This window comes from Lichenostomus cassidix, chromosome 13 (assembly GCF_008360975.1).
Source record: "Lichenostomus cassidix isolate B80296 chromosome 13, HeHo_3.0, whole genome shotgun sequence".
Classification (NCBI taxonomy): domain Eukaryota; kingdom Metazoa; phylum Chordata; class Aves; order Passeriformes; family Meliphagidae; genus Lichenostomus; species Lichenostomus cassidix.
In genome coordinates, this window is record NC_139494.1 from 11,329,944 (window position 1) to 11,347,510 (window position 17,567).

Consider the following 17,567-nt stretch of genomic DNA (forward strand, 5'->3'; position numbering starts at 1 on the left):
TAAAGAAAATTTTACTAGTGAAGTATTTAGTTAATAAAATGCAGGAAAATTAAATACGATGCTTTCTGGGCATTTGGAAATAAAAACCAAATAAATGAGCAGAGAACTTCTTGTGTGTATCTATCTTATTTTTTTTCACGTTTACACATGCTCCCCTAGTGCAAGTTGGTTCACAACGAGCAAAGTGTGCTTTGAAAATATATATGGTATTAAAATAGGACTTTATTCAGACTGAGATAGGAGTCATGAAGTTAAAAAAAACCCAACGAAAATGAAACAAACAAAAAACCAAACACACACACAAAAAAAAAACCCAAACCACAAAACAAGAAGAATTATATAATCTTTTAATTGCATTTTCATTTCATTGTACCCTCTTCAAACAAAAATATCACTTGAAAGACATGTAGTTCCCTTATTCTGTTGCACTATACATGTTATGCAAATAAGAGCTGGGGTGGCATACAAAACAAATGTCGTTCTGGCTTTTCGAAACAGTTGAAAGAAGCAGAAATTTAAAACATAGCTGAGAATTTACAGACACAGAAGAACTTTGCAAATGACTTGTTAAATACAAAACACAGATGCAAAGGGGGAAGGGAAGCTGGGAAAGAAGAGGGGACAACAAATTTCCAGTTTGAGGCTGAAGAATGAAAATCTCTAACCACTGTACACAAGTATCAACATGCTCAGTATTTACATTCTGAGCATTACCAATGTTACAGGTAAGCAATGTACTAAAAAAATAACTTAAAAAAGCTATACAAATTGTACTTATAAATACTATATATTTAAAACTAGTTATGTAGTGTAGGCTAAAAAAATGTTCACAGTTACTCTGGAGAGAGCTGTATATATATATATTGCACAGTAAAAAAGTTCATTCAGTATACTATGTGTAAACAATTTTTATCTTCTTTGGCAATTTCAGGACTTAGAGGAGTATTTGCTGTGAGCAAAAGCACTCGGGTACAAGGCACATCAAAAGCTTTTAAAGCTGTGAGATAAATCCTTCTGACACTTTCCAGTTAGCACTGTCATTCTCTTTAGAAAAAACATTTACCTTTCAATTCAGAACAACACATTCTAAAAGTATAACACAGAGGTCTGGTGACAAAAACATCAGCTGTTCTTGGCTGTTATTCCACAGTAACAGATTTGGCCAAATTTCTTGGAAAGTCCACCTACAATGAAGAGACAGATTTTCAGTATGACAGAGTAATACTAACGTTCTGCATTTGACAGTTCATTTAGTGTGCTTTTTCAGACTTCCTAATGAGTTCTGCTTTATTCTAGACACATTAACACACACAACAGACTATAGATCTGCAGATAATGATGTGCAGCTGAATTCATCAGTGCTTCCAAAACCTTCCTAACAAATACATATTTGTTTTGCACAGGGTACCTTTCCAAAGCAGTCATCATTATTAAACTGACACACCAACACATCAACACACCAAGCTGTACAAAGCACTGACCTATTTTAAGTTAAAGAACAGTATCACAGTTCAAGATTCACTTCTCCAAAAAAGACCCATTTGCACTCTTAACTAATCAAACTAAGCAAAAGAGTTTTATCATTTTTCAGAAGGATACTAATTAAAAATACAAAACTGAAGAATTGGCACTGAAATGCCACCTCTATAACCACAGTCGCTATGAGCTTCACTAGCTATCTCTTAAATATGCCATATAACTGGGTCTTTCACTTTACACTGGTAGGAGGAAGTTCAAAACTGCACTAAATGGAGTGTTAAATATAAAAAACACTTACATCATATCCTCTGAGAACAGCCAGGTGGAATGAAAGCAGCTGAAGAGGAATGACACTCAACACCCCTTGAAGGCAGTCAACTGTATGAGGCAGCTCAATGGTTTTGTAGGCAAACTTTGAGCTTTCAGTGTCTTCTTTAGAACACAGAATGATTGGACGACCCTGAAAATAAAATTTTTGCATTGTTAAATGAAGATCTAGCCTAGAACTACTTGAAATATTGTCCACAGCATTCCTCTGTGTGTTTGAAGACACTCAAGTAGCTAAAAAAGGCAATGCCAGTCTTGCATAATGGCTCTTGACTTTCAGTACATTGTAAGAGTTGAAGGTTTTCACCATGTAGGTTTAACATTATTCCATTTGCTTCAAAACAGAAAAAACCCAACACAAACAAGCCATTTGAAATAAGTTTTCACTGCTGATGTTAACCTGTAATAACAACCTGCAATGCAGATGAAGCATCTTATTTACAACTTAATTATTAAAAGCAATCAGCAGTACATCCCTTTCCAGACGCACAGTCAGCAGCAATACAACGTGCACAATCTCTTTTCCTATGACACAGCAGAAGTTAATTCATTAAACACCATACCTGCCGGGCAGTGACCTGTTGCAGAGCGTTCTGGCACTTGGTGAAACAAGGATCCTTCATTATCACCATGATAACAGGCATTTGTTTATCTATTAGGGCTAAGGGCCCATGCTTCAGCTCACCAGCCAGGATACCTTCTGAGTGCATATAGGTGATTTCTTTTATTTTCTTAAAAAAGGAGGAAATGCCTCAAGTTACTGCTAAATCAGCTGAGAAACAACAGCCACAAGAAGCAAAACACCAAGTCTGTACCTCTGCCCTGAAATACATATACCCAGTATCAAGTGAAAACACATGGCTGTCTGCTGGGATTTCTAGCAGGCTGTAGGCAGCAGCAGAGCTTGCCCATGCACATGGAGCAACCAACAGGAACTTTAAGAACCAAACACCCAGCACAACCTTGGCTACTGCAGTCTGCCTTTAACCCACCAAACTCCTCTGAGAGAGGGATACATGCCCATTTTGCCAGAACCTTCTTAACATAATTCATGAGTGCCCTGCATAAGCATCTCTTCTCAACATCAGCACATTTTATTTTTTGGATGCTGTTTTCAAATGGGTCAGCAATTTGTTAGTTTCTTGTTTTTAAATAGACTCATTAAACACTGTGTTTAGCATGTGAGAGAAACTGATATAATATTCAAGTTCACCTTATGTATGTATTGAATTAAATGCTCCTAGTTATAGACAGCAGTTTTACTGCAGTAGAACTAAATTGTAATGAAATATTAGAATAAACAATGTTGCAGAAAGCATAAAAATCTCATTTTAAACAATATTAAATAATATTCAGAAGTACCTACCAAAGCTCCTTCCAGACAAGTGGCGTAATTATACCCACGACCCATAACCAGCAATGATCTTTGTTTGTACAGTTCAAGAGCCAAATCATGTATCTTCTCATCCAAGGACAAGACTTCTTTAATCATTTCTATTGAGGCACAAAAAAAAAAAATCAATTTTTTTAACTGGAAAAAAAACTTTGCTTGTAGTGGAATGTTCTAATTATCTGATAGAACAAAAACACTTAATACAATTCAACCATTAACTTTGCAACTTTGACTGCAGTTTAAGGATATTTTCTCCAGCCTTATTTACAGGAATAAATTGAAAGCAACTATTGGTATAAGCAGTGCTCATACATACCATTTGAATTTCTAAAGGAAGTTGTGAAACATCCATTTAAAAGTCACCTTGAATTAGTTTCCTTTTATCTATCCTGATTTAAAGTGGGAGGCTTTAAAAATTTCAAACCACAAATTCAGGGGATCAAGTAATATTTCTCATACAAAACTACCTTACTGTAATTAGAAAACCCAACCCACAAAAATTCCCATCTCCCTGCCAAGTTTCTTGGAAGGGCACTTGTAAAATTGGCAAATAGTGCAGAAATGAACAGTCCGTTTTTCTCATATTGTCTACCACTCAGGATGAGGGGGAGAGTGAAACTTAAATGAGAAAGAAATATCCCTGAGTAGCATTTTACATTGCCAACATCCCCTACGCCTCCTTAAACCCAAAATATCAATATACCTGGCAATGATTTTAGTCCACTAATGATTTCCTGTCTCCTTTTCTGCAAGGAAATTCTGTCTTCAGACATCATTAGGCCAAACATTACAAGAGACACGAATTGGCTGGTATAAGCCTGCAGACAAAACAAAAACATTTAGCAGCTAAGTCTGCAGAGAGTGAGTATGATCTCAGTTTGAAGTGCTGCAATTAAAATTTTAATTGTGTTCCACAGGACTGAAGGATGAAATTCAAACACTGAACAGCAATTACCTTTGTGCTTGCCACACCTATCTCAGGTCCTGCATTGATATGCACACCACAGTCAGTTTCCCTGGATATTGAACTTCCAACTGTGTTTGTGATGCCAACTGTCAGAGCACGACGTTCTTTGCAATACCTCAAGGCCATCAGTGTGTCTGCAGTTTCACCTGGAAAACATTCACATCTTGACTTTAGGTTGGCAGAGGATAATAGTGATTCCTGAAAAGCATAAAGTTCTACACAAGTGTGTTCTAAATAACTGTTCCCACACTTAGATGGTGCAAAATGCAATGGAAAGCAATCTTACAGCACTCACTCAACAGCAAATGCAGCTCACCTGACTGGCTTATAAAAAAGCACACGTCATCCCTGAATACAGGTGTGTTTCTGTCCAGGAAGTCACTGGCAAGTTCCACCATCACTGGTAATTCAGTTAATTCTTCCAGGACTTGTCGAGTCTGTATTCAAGCAGCACACAGTATTTGTTAATATTGCCACCCATGAACATTTAGACATTTTACAAGTCAGAGAAAATCTGAATGGACTCTTAGTAGAAAAGCTGGTAATTACAGCTCACCAGAGCTTTAAAAACTGGGATGAAAAAAGTTAACTTCTAGCATGATAGGTAATGGCATTGGAGCATTAATAAAGAACGTGGCAAAAAGGAAAATTAAATAAAAGGGCGAGACCCCTCAATGGAAAACAAAGTTTGAGATAAAAGAAAAAGCAGATAAAGAGCTGTTGTTTGAAACCCCAGCAATTAAGGGTTATATGTGTACTTCAACCAAGGCTGTGAACATACAGCGACTGCAGCGTGGTAACTGGTCCCACAGCCAATAATGATCAGTCTGCGGCATCTTCTGATTTCTTTCAAATGATCCTTCAGGCCCCCCAGCAGAACTGCAGACAGATAAATACACACATATCAGTGGTGTGTTTTATCTTCAAATCAGCATGTTTACAAATTTCAAACTTAGTGCAGTTTGAAGGGCTGTTCTCAGTTACCTGTGCTGCTCTCGAAGTTCACCCTGCCTCTCATTGTGTTGACAACTGATTCTGGTTGTTCAAAAATTTCCTTTTGCATGAAGGCACTGAAGTTACCTGTTTACAAAAACATGACATGGTCATGCTTAGGTTTGTTATTTTAAGTCTATTCCAGTTACAGAAAGAATTTTTAAGACAACCTGTGCTGACAAGATAACGTGATTTTGTTAGCTTAAACAAAAGCTTAGCATAGGCAAGAAGAAAGGAAGGATGGGTAGTTCACTGTGTTTGGTTGGTTCCATTTCCCAACACTGACAAGGTAAATAAATTCCTTCGTAAGGAAACTTTTGTGTTCCACTTCAATTCTTAATTTACAGTCAAACCGCCAACAACTAGAACATGTTAACATTAGTTATATTTTCACTAAATACTGAAATGAATAGAAGTATTTATGACTTTTCCAAGGCTAAATTTGATAGGGTCCCAGACTGCCCATTCTCTCTTAAACTTGGAATTATCAGCTCCCAGTTCAAACAGCCTAAATATAAGGTAATTTTCACAACAAATTAGCAGTTTTGTGCCTTATCTACGACAAAAATAGTTACTATCCATCCTTGATGAAACTATTTTACAAATGTTTCAACCCACCCTTCATGATTTGCTGCAATTCCATCTGCAAGGTCTGGATGGCCCGGGAAGGATCATCACTAGCTGAACGCTCCAGACGGTGAATCGAGAGCTTCCCATCAGTGACTGCTGCAATGTCATCATCTTCTAAGAAAATCACTCTGTTGGTGTGCTCAATGATAGCACTACAGAAAAGAAACAGAAGCAAAACAAACCTGACACGTCAGAGCTGGTAATAGCAATTAAATATGCCACGGGAGCACTTCCAGCTCTGCTTCTCCCTTCCTTTTGGGCATAACTACAGACAGAGCCATCCTAAAGGCAATGGCTCCATCTGCTGCTCCTCCTGCACTCTCACAGCTACCCTCAGCAGGAGGCTCAGGAACCACTGCATCAGTTCCTGCTGGTCTGAAGTCACCTCCCGGTGTCCCTGCTGGATCCTGCTAAGGTCACACTCTTGTTTCCAAGATAAATGTGTACCTGATGTCCAGGTTCCTGCCAAGCTTGGAACCACACCACTGTTTCCTCCTCTGATACCTGAATTAAAAACATCACAGTCCTGACTAACCTATAGTCTGTCCAAATATTCAGGTGATAGTGTTCATTTCTACCCAAATTACTTTCCTACACTGGATGTATTTCACATAGAGGTCAGCAACTGGCAGACGTTGCACTTGTGAAGGTTTGTCAACAGCATTTAAACAGTAATTTTAAAGCCTGAGGACTTTATGACAGCAATTGAAAGAAAGCAATTGCACAGTGGCAAGACAGCATAGGATTTCCAGAGTCTCACTTCTAAACAAAATCCTCTGTTCTATTTCACTTTTAAACAAAAACCCAGTATTTTCAGCAAAGTTGGAAGTATTTTTACTACCTTGCATCTGAAGCAAAGAAGAATTCTACTGCCTTATCCCCAACAGCATGAAGGCAGGTTGAGCTGTCTAGTCTTTTCATTCGGGAATTGCAGATGTTCTTCACCTTCTCAATGTTGCCTATTAAAAAAATAGACATTCTAAATGCAAAACCAGTTCTGTTCAAGTTAAGATTACAGACTATACAGGTTTAGGGCATCACAGTTACAGAAATAGTTTGAGGGATGGCACTTTTAAATGAATTACACATTCAGTAGTATAAAAATAACCTCAGCCAAGAAGCTATTTGGGGCATCAGCTGGTAGTTTTTATGGTACAAAAACCAATTAACCTAATTTCTAATCATAAAGCAATTTTAGTTCTTAAAAATAAAATATTTTGATTTCTCAACTTACATGTTCTATACAAAACAGGGATCTGCTCAGTTGAAAGCTTGTACTTGCTCCTAACCCCAATGAGCAAAGGACTCCCTCTCCTACAAAAAGGAAAACACTCAAGTTTATAAAGAGAAATGTGCATACAAAGAAGTTACAGGACATCTGTGAAGTTGAAAAGACAATATCCCATCTAGCTTCCTAAATAGGAAGAGCCTCCTTTAACCATAATCCTTAGGCCATCACATGGCAGGATTTCTATAAACTTGGTTTTTCTGTAAGCAAATATTATTATCTAAGTAAGTACCATGTGCCTTGGTGATTCTTTACTCGTAAACTACATCCAGGTAGAGGAACATGTATATGAACCAGTTTTTTTCTTTCCAGTAGTCAGAAAACAGCTTAGTACAGGCACCAGTTTGAAACAAAGCTTACTTTGCCTCTAAAGTGAGGTAAGCTCCAGTGCTCTTTAGAATTGAAATACTGTTACACTCTTTGTCTCTTCAGACTCAGAAACATCAACCATTGCAACTGCACCTCTGAAACTGTAGACTATTAAGATAATTTTTTTAAATTATAGGAGTTACATGTCACACTGAAGCCCTTACTAAAAAAATTAAAAAAAAAAAAATCAAAGGAATAAAAGAACAAGTCACACTCAGATTACAAGATTAGCTCCTCTAAAACCCCAAGCCTGAACCACATACAGAATAGCCCATTTCAGAAGATGTTCTCCAGTTGGAGTGATGGTACAGCTGCCTTTTTCACAATTTTAATGAAGTCTTATTTTAGACTACAGAAGCAATGGGCTTTGGGGCTGTAATACAAAACAGTCTTTATTCCCCACTTCTACATCACTTGCTATTTTAATATCTTTACATTTCCTGAAAGTTGTTTTCCAAGTCATAAATAAAAGCAGAACTTACACAGAAAGACATCACAAATGCTATGACAGCTAAAGAACACTGTACAACCTATTGCTATGATGGTCTTTTAGCCAACATGAACATACTTATCTCGGTCTTTACTCAATGGGAACTAAAACAGAATAATATCCCTTCCCTCTCCCCTTTTTGATACAGGAAAAATGTTAGCACACTCTTAATACAAATTTAGAAACAGAAGATGCACTGAGATTCTTTATTGACTCACTGAGTTTTGGTTAATTAAGCACTTTAAACATCAATATTTTAGTATCTTTAAGAGATGCTGGCCTTTTTTTTAACCTAATAAAAAGCATGTATTATGTATAAAATGGACTTTTACTAACCTGGTAGCAACAGCTTCACCTGGGTAATGGATGCTCTTGAAAACCAATGCAAAAGCACCTTCCTGGAAACCATGAACACAAAGGAGAAAAAAACATAAGAGACATCCTACACAACTTATCTCAAATAGTTGCATCTCATTAAACTGGGGCCCCTCTCTGAAGAGGCACTGAAGGAACTGCTATCAGGAATCTCCTCCTGGAGGGCAGACTGCACCTTTAAAGGAATTGGCCATGGAGCAGAACAAGCTGACATTAACAGTGCAACAGCTGAAAGATCAGGAAGTAAGCACTTAGCCTCTCTTTCTAAATAAAAACAATAACTTCAATGCAAAGGTTATGAGAATGTCAGAGATGTTACTCAGAATCAACATGAAGACTGTTAGACATTTACTTTCAGTAAGACTTTCAATCAGAATTTGCATGTAGTGCATTACCGTGCATTTTCAGCCAAAAACCTGGAGTTACTATTTCTACTTCAAGCAGCAAATTCTCATTAATGCATTTCAAAAACAAAACATGCAAAAAATCCACAACACCAGAACAAAACCTAGAAACAGCTCTGTAGCACTGACACAGCTGGCAAACTCCTGGAGGAGGATTCCCAAAGCAGGAGCCAAGGTCCCCCTGCCCTGCCAGCAGGACAGAGATGGTGACACTCCATCCTCTCCAGGGGCTCAACTCAGAGCACTCTGCCCCTGCTCTGGGCTCAGGAGAAGCCTCCCTTCCCCTCAGCTCTGGAGCTGCACTGCTGCTCCCTCTTGACCCACACAGGCCTTGACTTGGTGTGGATTCCAGCCCTGCTCCAAGGAATCCTACAGAGCTGCTTTAAAGAGGAGACAGGGGAGGTGAAAAGAGTGTAAGAAACTGCAGGAAGGGGAGGGAAAACATCTGCCCGGAGACTGGGGGAGGAAACAAAGCCAGCTTTCTCCAAGTTTGCAATGCATCTATCAAAGTTTTTAAGCATTCACATAGCCAGTAACAGTAGATTCCCACTTCACAGTTTGGAAACCAGTCCAGCTTGTTAGATCTATTTCCAAATAGGAGAGCCAAGGCATTGGCCAAACTTGAATCACAGCAGTGTTTCAACACGATCAGAATAACCTTTAAGAACACACTGCCATTTATGAGAGATTTTAACCCCCAGAGGCTCGTATTACTTTTTTTTTTTAATTACACTGCTTCATTAAAAAGCTGTGTTAACTTTTTGCTAAAAAAAAGCCAACACAAAAAAACCCCAAAAACTCATCAAACAAAACCCACAGCTACTGCAATTTTAAGATTTAACATTGAAAAGCCTTTGAAGTCTCCGAAATGTTAATCTCATTTCTTGGTCTATTAAGCATTGTTTAGCAGCCTGAAAGTGTTGTTTGCAGCACCTTCTAAGAACTCCTGCAGAGGATCTAAATGCATAAATGCAGAATGCTAAGGAACCCCACAAGTAGCTTATGCTGTGGTACAGGAAAAAAGGTAATTTCGCACTTACCAGCTGTTGAATAACTCTCTCTACCAAGGCTGAAAAACTGGTGTCTTCACTCTCTCTGTTGTCATACATGTATTTGATCAATTTGGGGATCGTTTCTGTATCTGTTTCAGATTCAAATTCATAGCCTTTGCTCTCCTGAAATACCATAAAGAAGAATAAAAATGGTGACCATCCTCAGGCAAGAAACACTGAAGGCCTCTCAGCTGCCTCCCAGCAGAAACTGCACAGTCAGACAGCTCAGAGCACTACACTGGACCAGTGGACATAAATCACTGCAGATAAAACATAACAACTTATCCTCTCATAGATACTCTTTGGGAAATGCTGTATAAGACATGTAGTAAGACTTGCTTAGCACCTGTCAAGCACCGAGAGACAGAAGAGAGCCCACTCCACACACCCTCTCAAAGAATCTGGGCACAAACTGCTACTCTACTCATAAATTCTCATAAATTCCATTTAGGATTACAGGAACATATTGCACTTCACTAGCTCCTGAGTATCTTTATTAGGCAGACTCTTTCACACAGCTTTTTTATAGATGATATCAAGAAACTTGAATTCAAGTTCCACCAAAGTAATGAAAGATCTGATGGTAGTCTGGGGGAGTATTAGCTTTCTACTTTTAGAATTGAGTTGCCACAGACTCACCAGAAATTTTCTCAGGTCCTTGTAGTTTGTGATGATTCCGTTATGGATGACAACAAACTCTAAGAGAAAAAATATGTACATATATTCATGAGCAATGAAAAATTAAGATATTTAGTACAGAATACAAAATTAAAAGGAAAAAAAACAGCTCAAAAGTACACTGGAAATGACCTGCTATGCCTTTCAGATCTACAGTTTATCACAACATGAACAACAGAGAGCAGAAGCTTACAAATTTTGAAAGCATACAAAGGCAGTTCCAAATAATTAAGAGAGTTCTAAACTACACCCAGCAGAAGAGCACCAAGCCATCTCAAGTGAAGAATTATATGAAATCCCCCCTTTTCTGATGCAGGCAATATTGACACATTTCTATTTTCAGTCTTACCGTTCAAAACAAGAATGTTGAACTCACTTAACTTGTAATTTTCAGAGAACAGATCTCATTAATTTTTTACAAGGTTACTTTAGCCTGAGAAGAGGCTATTTGATTTTGAAAGTGTCTAAGCTAAATAGAATGGCAACAGCTTAGCCCTAGTACAAAAAATAGATACCATAACAATAGTAAGAACATATGTGCTCTGTGGATTGAATCATTTCAGATTGATGTGGTTCAAGTGCTGCAGAGATTACCTACCATTCCTTTTATCTGATCTCTGAGGGTGACTATTTATTGCACTTGGTACTCCATGGGTCGCCCAGCGAGTATGAGCAATTCCAAAATGTGTTTCAAAATCTGTTTTTGAATCCAGGTCATCTTGTTCTATACAGGAGAAATTCAGTTTACTGAATAATTAATGCTGCCTCTTTCTCTCTCTCTCCCTCTCACATACACACACACACACATACAAGCAGTAAAACACAAAGAGAATTCCTACAGGCAAAGATCTAAAAGCTATCTTCTTTCTTTTAAACCATTTGCGTTCTTGACATTGCACTTCAGAAAGTTCAAGCTACTGTGATTAAAACCTTGTTTGCCAAGACTTGAGCATTTTCAGCCAATACTAACAGCCTGGCCAACAGAGCCCATTACTACAAATTATAATGTAAACGTATTAAAACACAACTTCAGCCTTTCACAGATGGAAGCACTGCATAAAGCAGATTGTGATGACAGCCAGCTGCTTAAATGGTCGTAAATTCTGTCAGAGTGCATGTTGCAGCATTTCAGCCATGCAGCATAGAAATCACACAAGTAAAGCACCAAAGGAGCCCAGGTTTGGAACAAAGGAGCAACCAAGAGAAGGGAGTGTAGACTGACAGTTTCACTTATCTGAAGATCAGCTTGTTTTTTTAGTGCAGATTTGAGGGGCACAAAAAGTTTAGCTGCTTGGATTCCCCAATGCAGTTATTGCTGACACAAAATCGTAACTGCAGTTTTATGGTCTGACTTTCTGCTGAGATGCAGATGGTATCTGACTGGGAGGCCAAAGTAAAAGGGTCATTTTTAACACTTACTGTACAACTCTTCTTCCAGGGCCTTTACTTTTCCTCTTTTCTTAACTAGTTTGATGAACCTTTCTTTATCTTCATTATTATTTCCATCAATTGCCACTCCTACAGCACAGGACACAATCATAAGCGTTATTTAAAGCATGAAATACACTAGATAAGGAAAAGGCTGAGAAAATACAGACAGGCACACACCACTGAAATGAGTATTTTTAAATTACCCTGTAAAGGGATATTTTTGAAGTCTGCTGCTAGACCAGTGCATGTTCAATTGAAACTACATCAAGTCGGTATCCACTGCACAGATTTAAATATCCATGAGCTATCTCAAATTGTGTTTGACAACAGACTGAAATATTTTGCCTGATGAAATGAGCCAACTCAAATCTAAGAAAAGTTGAATCTTCCCCATCCTTCACTGGGATTCACATGCACAAAAATGGCTGAGGCACAAACTACATGGCCCTGTTTAGAGATCTTTTACCACACCCTGTTAGTTTTGCTTGTGTGTACTAACCTCAACCATCTAATTACAGAGCTAAACACCCAATTTTAAGTCCTGAGGAAAGCAGCAGAACTCCAAGAATCAATCTAATTATTTCTGATCTGTTAGTCTGTAGAAGAAAGAAAGAAAAATCCAAGATGCCAGACACTGAAAGTACCCAAAAAAGTCATGGAATGAGCTATTGGTTGCTAAAATGAATTTGTTGTGTTGGTTAACATACCTGCAGAGTCATATCCTCTGTATTCCAGTCTCTGTAATCCTTTTATCAAGGTTTCATATATTTCCTTCCTAGTGCGAGGCACTCTGTAGTTTAGATAAGCAAAAATTCCTGTGTAATGAGAAAAGGGGAAGGAGGGGAAAAAAGAAGCAAAGAGTTTTTTAGAAACCGCATCCCTTCAGACTCAATTCAAAACTCTTTAAAACTAGTATCAGGGAGAAGTCCTAGGGGCACCCAACTTCCCATTTAGCACAATTCCTCCTAATGCATTTTTAAACTGAAAGAATTCAAATACAATAAAGGACTCAGAAGCCTCATTTCAACACACAGCACATAAACTTTCCTGGCAAGTTTCACTCTCCTCATGTTACCCACCAAGAGTTAAAGAGTTAGCAGAGGTTAAAAAAATTCTACTTTTCACGAAAACCACAGCTGAAAATGGGAACATTGTGATCTATTTCATATCCAGGCATTCAAAGAAGGAATATATTCACCAGAACTAACACAAGGAGACTTTTGTAATCCAAGTCATGGCCTCAAATACCCATGGGTAGGTACGAGGCACAACATCTATTTCTGAAAGGCTCCAGCTTAATCCTGCAGACAACAGTCACTTCAGCAGAAAGAGAATGGAGAAGAAAACATGAGGAAAGGGCAGAAGTCAATAGGGTAGGACAACAAAGGAAAGAAACAGAAGGTACAAGGCAGGGTCACCCAAAACACAAGCACTCCCCCTCGGCACTGCCTCAGCACAATCAGCCTGCCAAAGCAAACGAGGCACACAGGAGAGCTGTGCTGCCCCTGCCAGCTCCTCCAGGAGCATCTCAGGGACAGACTGAACCCACTCCCTGCCCACTCGGCAAACAGAGCCTGCAAGAGCCGAGAGCCTGATCCCTCTTCTCTTGAACAGACCAGTCATCAACCAAGATGAGGCATTTTTAGTTTGGGGGCTGGTTCCCCACCCTAATTTTTTTTTTTTTGGGAAGGCAAAACTACACAGGCATTAGAAGGATGTTGTGGATTTCATTTTATCTTTAGAAAAGGTATAATAAAAGAGTCACCTGCAAAGGAAACACAGCCATTCCTTTTCTCTGCCTACTGCTCTTCTTGGGACTCTGATATTTACATGGACACATTAGGCCCTTTTATTTGTTCTTGTACTTTATTTACTCTGTACCCCAATAAAACAGAAACAACTAATTTGAATATTTCAACATTTTCTCCAAGCAACAAGTCAGGACTGGAGACTACAGTAAGAAAAAAAACAAACTTTAAGAGCTCAACAGATAAGTAGTTCAGACAAGTGTCTTAGATAGAGGAAGCCTTTGTTTGAAATTTAACACCCTCTTCCCCCTCAGTTGAGGCTTTTGAACAGTAAATGGTCATAGCAAAGAAGCTGTTATAATGATACACCAATTAATCTCCCTTATAAATACTGCTGTTAATTCTGTTACTCCACTGGTTTATAAGCCATTGATACTGTTGATTTGTCACTGAGACTAAGACAGTATTACATTTGCCTCTGAATTTGTTTTGGAAAGATTAAAGGGTGGATAATACTTTTCTGCTTCAGAAGTGAGATTTATGAGGAGCTCAGCCTAATTATTTCTAGAGCATCTAACATTAACGGAGACATTAAGACAATGGTTGCATTTAAGAAGGTATTTGGGAATTTGAACTGATTAATACTGTTCTTCATGGATGCTTTGAAAAATAATGCCTCTGGTTATAAGCAGTCACTTCAGACTGAGAGCCTGTTGATCATTTTTCCAGACAGATATTTACCGTTCTCTGGCACTAACCACGAACCTCAAGAGCAGCATTCTTCAATTTCTTCAATACAAATTTCTCAACATCATTCCAAAACATTGCCAAACACCTCATTTCAGATCCAGCTCTACTTTCTAGGCCAGATTTCACAATTAATTTAAGCCTCAACAACCTTGTATGTTCCATGTGGCATCTTTCACTCCACAGAGCTCCAGGAAGAACCTTCCTCTGGGACTGTCCTCACAATGCTACCAGTGTGCTGCAATTGTTAAACAGATCCTTGTTTCCAGGGAATTGTAGCTGCACTTCCACACACGTGCACTAGAAGATGCAGAAGTCACCAGAGGCCATTTAAAATGAAAACAATAGCTGCAGCCCAACTTCAAAGGACATGGTATAAATTCTTTCAGTTAAGGGAAATAAATCTTACTCTAAGCACTGAGAGTAAGACTCTCTCTTCATGATTTTCTGTTTCATGATTTATCTGTTCACACATTTTCTCCCTCCTCAGTCATCATTTTGGCCAGATTTAAAGCACATTACTCAACTCATGTAGAAACAACTTCTGATAAAGACTCCTTGTAGCTTAATTCTTTCTGAAAGCACACCAGTGTGACTGAATCTCAGTTGAATCATACTTATGATAAGAGTTTTGTGACGCTAACAAGTTACTTTATGAGGGCCTCCCCAAGGTATTAGACGCCATTTCCAGATCTTGCTTCCCTAAGAAGACTCAAAAACATAAAATCCAGTGAAAGCACCTGAGAAGTGTTTTACTAGGACATTGCCCTCTTGATCTGTGTGTCAAATGTAGTTTATAACTTTCCATAATGATAGTTTGCTTACAAGGATGAAGCAGGTCAATCACATATGGCTTACCTTTAGAAGCAGATACTAAAAACAGAAACAGAAGGTTGTTGAAATATTACTAAAATCAGCTTCAATCAGGTGCAGACACTGAAAGCAAGGCTCTGCCTTAACCTGCATATTAAGACTTTAGAGCTTCCCCTGTCAGAATTACAAGCAGAGCATCAAGAGTAAGAAAAGTAAATGAGTATTTTTTGTGGGAAAATTCCACAAGAACTCTTGCAATTGCAAGACTTCACCAAAATCAAAAAGGGGGCAGCCTATACTTGAAGTTTGAACAAAACTGTTTATTTTTTAAAAAATAAAAGGATGCCTCTATTGGGGTAAGCACATTGCTGATGCCAGAAACTTAGCTTTGAGAGAGTCTCAACTTCATACCCTGATGAAACAAATTTTGATTTAAAATAGGTAAATCATCAGTTTAAGTGCATCTTAACTGTTTTTTAAACCCTGAATGCTTTCGCTATACTGTCTTTTTACATGAGAATGATAATATCTCAGCTTTGCTTCCTCACAAGCATGTTTATTGCAGTATTTACGATCTATGTATTTTCAAAACATAAAACAAGGGCTATAAATCTTCAAGTGCTACCTGAAGCCAAAGAAAACACAATAGGGTGTATTATCAGCACTTAAACCTGGAAAGGCATGCAAAAATAAAAAAACCCCAAAAAATTAATTTAGAAACTGCTGATTGCAGCTACTCAGTAACTCCTACACTCCCTACAGAGATCAGCATAGCAGGCTGGGGAATATCTTTAATGAAAACAAATGTAACATAAAAGGTCTCTAAGTGCTGATTGGGAAAAATCTAGCTCTACTCTCACTGCACTTCATGAACTGCTGCTCTTCGCCAGTTCACACTGAGTCACTTACTCCACCCCGAGTTAGACGTTTTACTGACCTCCTTGAACACTGTTAACACCCTCATTTCCCAATCAATACACAGCCCAGATATGCAAAGTTTTTGATTTTACCATTACGTGTCTCAGTCAGTGCTTGCCACGAATATTTTTGGGTGGCTCAGGCGCTGAGCCAGGTCTCTCACCTGAAGGGGTTTTGTTTAGAAGTCACCGAGTTTGTCTCAGTGATGCTTATCTGTCACGTAGGAGCTCAAACAATAGGAGTGGAAACAATTTCAACTCGTGTTTCCATTCACGTGAAAGAGGATTCCTGAACTCCTTGCTCTTTCTAACGTTACAATTAAAAAGGATGTGGAGGCAGGGAAAATATACCTTATTCAGTAAGTACAAGTTAGGGAGCAGTCACTCAACTCACTTTCAGTCGGCATCCCCCAAAAGAGGTTTTGTTGATGACGACTAAGAAATTCAAGTACAAATTTTCCTACTTTCATCAGACCTCAGAGGAGATGTCAGGGACAGATAAGCAAAGTTTCACTGAACTCTCCTCCCTAACTAAGTACAATTGCTTTAGCAGCTTCTGAACCCACACTTTGATTTCAATCTGACCCAAAGCATATCTAAGCAATTGTATACACGCTGCAGGAATTATCTTTACCATCTCATCTTTATTAGATAAAATGAGGTGAATAACCTCACAACAGCTAAGAATTAAGCTCCTTCACTGCCTTTGTTTGAAAACCACAAACTCTCCCTTATCGCCGCAGTTCGGAAGTGAGTCACGATTGATCAATCCCTAGTCCCAGATGAGGAAAGAGAGCCCAGCACATCCCGTGCAGCAGAGGCAGCGGCACCAGGAGCAGAGGTTACCCCCCAACCCGGACACCGCCGGGACACCGGGCGGTGGGAACGGGACGATTTCCACCCCAAGCCCCGGGAGAAGCCGCCAGGCACGGGGGGCTCGGGGAAGGAGGAACAGAACTGCCATCGCCTCTCCTTGGGAGAAGGGGCTTGCGGAGGGGCTTCCCCTTCACCTGCCAGGCGCTCCCTGTCCTTCCCACCTCCCAGATGGGTGCAGCGGGGCCAGTCCCGAGCGACCCCGCAGCGCCGGGCTCGGGGACCAAGCGGCTTGTCCCGCAGCGGCTCCGTCACTCACCGCACATGGTGGCAGCGCACGATCCCCCCGGTCCCGGCAAGCGCGGCGACGATGCCGGCCAGCCCCGCCGCCGGCGGCTCTTATAGCTCTGGCTAGGGGGCTGGGCTGGCCGTGCTTCCCCCGCCCCTGCCCGGGCCCCGCGGGGGCAGAGCCCGGAGGGACCGCGGCCACTCCCGCCCGGCCCTCGGAACACGGGCAGCCACGGGCAGTCAGCTCGGAAAAGACCGCCAGGGTCACCGAGTCCAGCCTCTGACCGACCGCGGCTGGCAAACAGAGCCACATCCATTCGTTTATTGACAACGGGGACTCCACCGCCTCCCTGAGCAGCTCCTTC

General features: G+C 39.7%; 1 protein-coding gene across 1 annotated transcript; it reads right to left on the reverse strand.

Annotated features, from left to right (window-relative positions):
- Window positions 1-330: 330 nt before the first annotated feature.
- Window positions 331-17,359, reverse strand: GFPT2 (glutamine--fructose-6-phosphate transaminase 2). The gene is made up of 19 exons (XM_085073637.1): window positions 17,234-17,359; window positions 12,584-12,691; window positions 11,865-11,963; window positions 11,044-11,169; window positions 10,407-10,465; window positions 9,756-9,890; window positions 8,273-8,334; window positions 7,024-7,103; window positions 6,631-6,748; window positions 5,778-5,941; window positions 5,151-5,246; window positions 4,948-5,045; window positions 4,483-4,603; window positions 4,155-4,312; window positions 3,903-4,017; window positions 3,173-3,300; window positions 2,370-2,537; window positions 1,778-1,939; window positions 331-1,184 (listed from the first exon to the last, which is right to left on the reverse strand). The coding sequence occupies exons 1-19, from the start codon at window positions 17,238-17,240 to the stop codon at window positions 1,140-1,142; spliced, it is 2,049 nt and encodes a 682-aa protein (XP_084929763.1). The 5' UTR covers window positions 17,241-17,359; the 3' UTR covers window positions 331-1,139.
- Between the last annotated feature and the right edge of the window lie 208 nt (window positions 17,360-17,567).

What these genes read in the sequence shown, in the direction of transcription:
- GFPT2 (XM_085073637.1), bottom strand. An exon ending in CTTTTTTATAAGCCAGTCAG is followed by an intron (nt 4,313 to 4,482) that starts GTGAGCTGCATT and finishes AATGTTTTCCAG; the next exon opens with GTGAAACTGCAGACACACTG. An exon ending in TGGACTAAAATCATTGCCAG is followed by an intron (nt 3,301 to 3,902) that starts GTATATTGATAT and finishes GTGCCTCAATAG; the next exon opens with AAATGATTAAAGAAGTCTTG.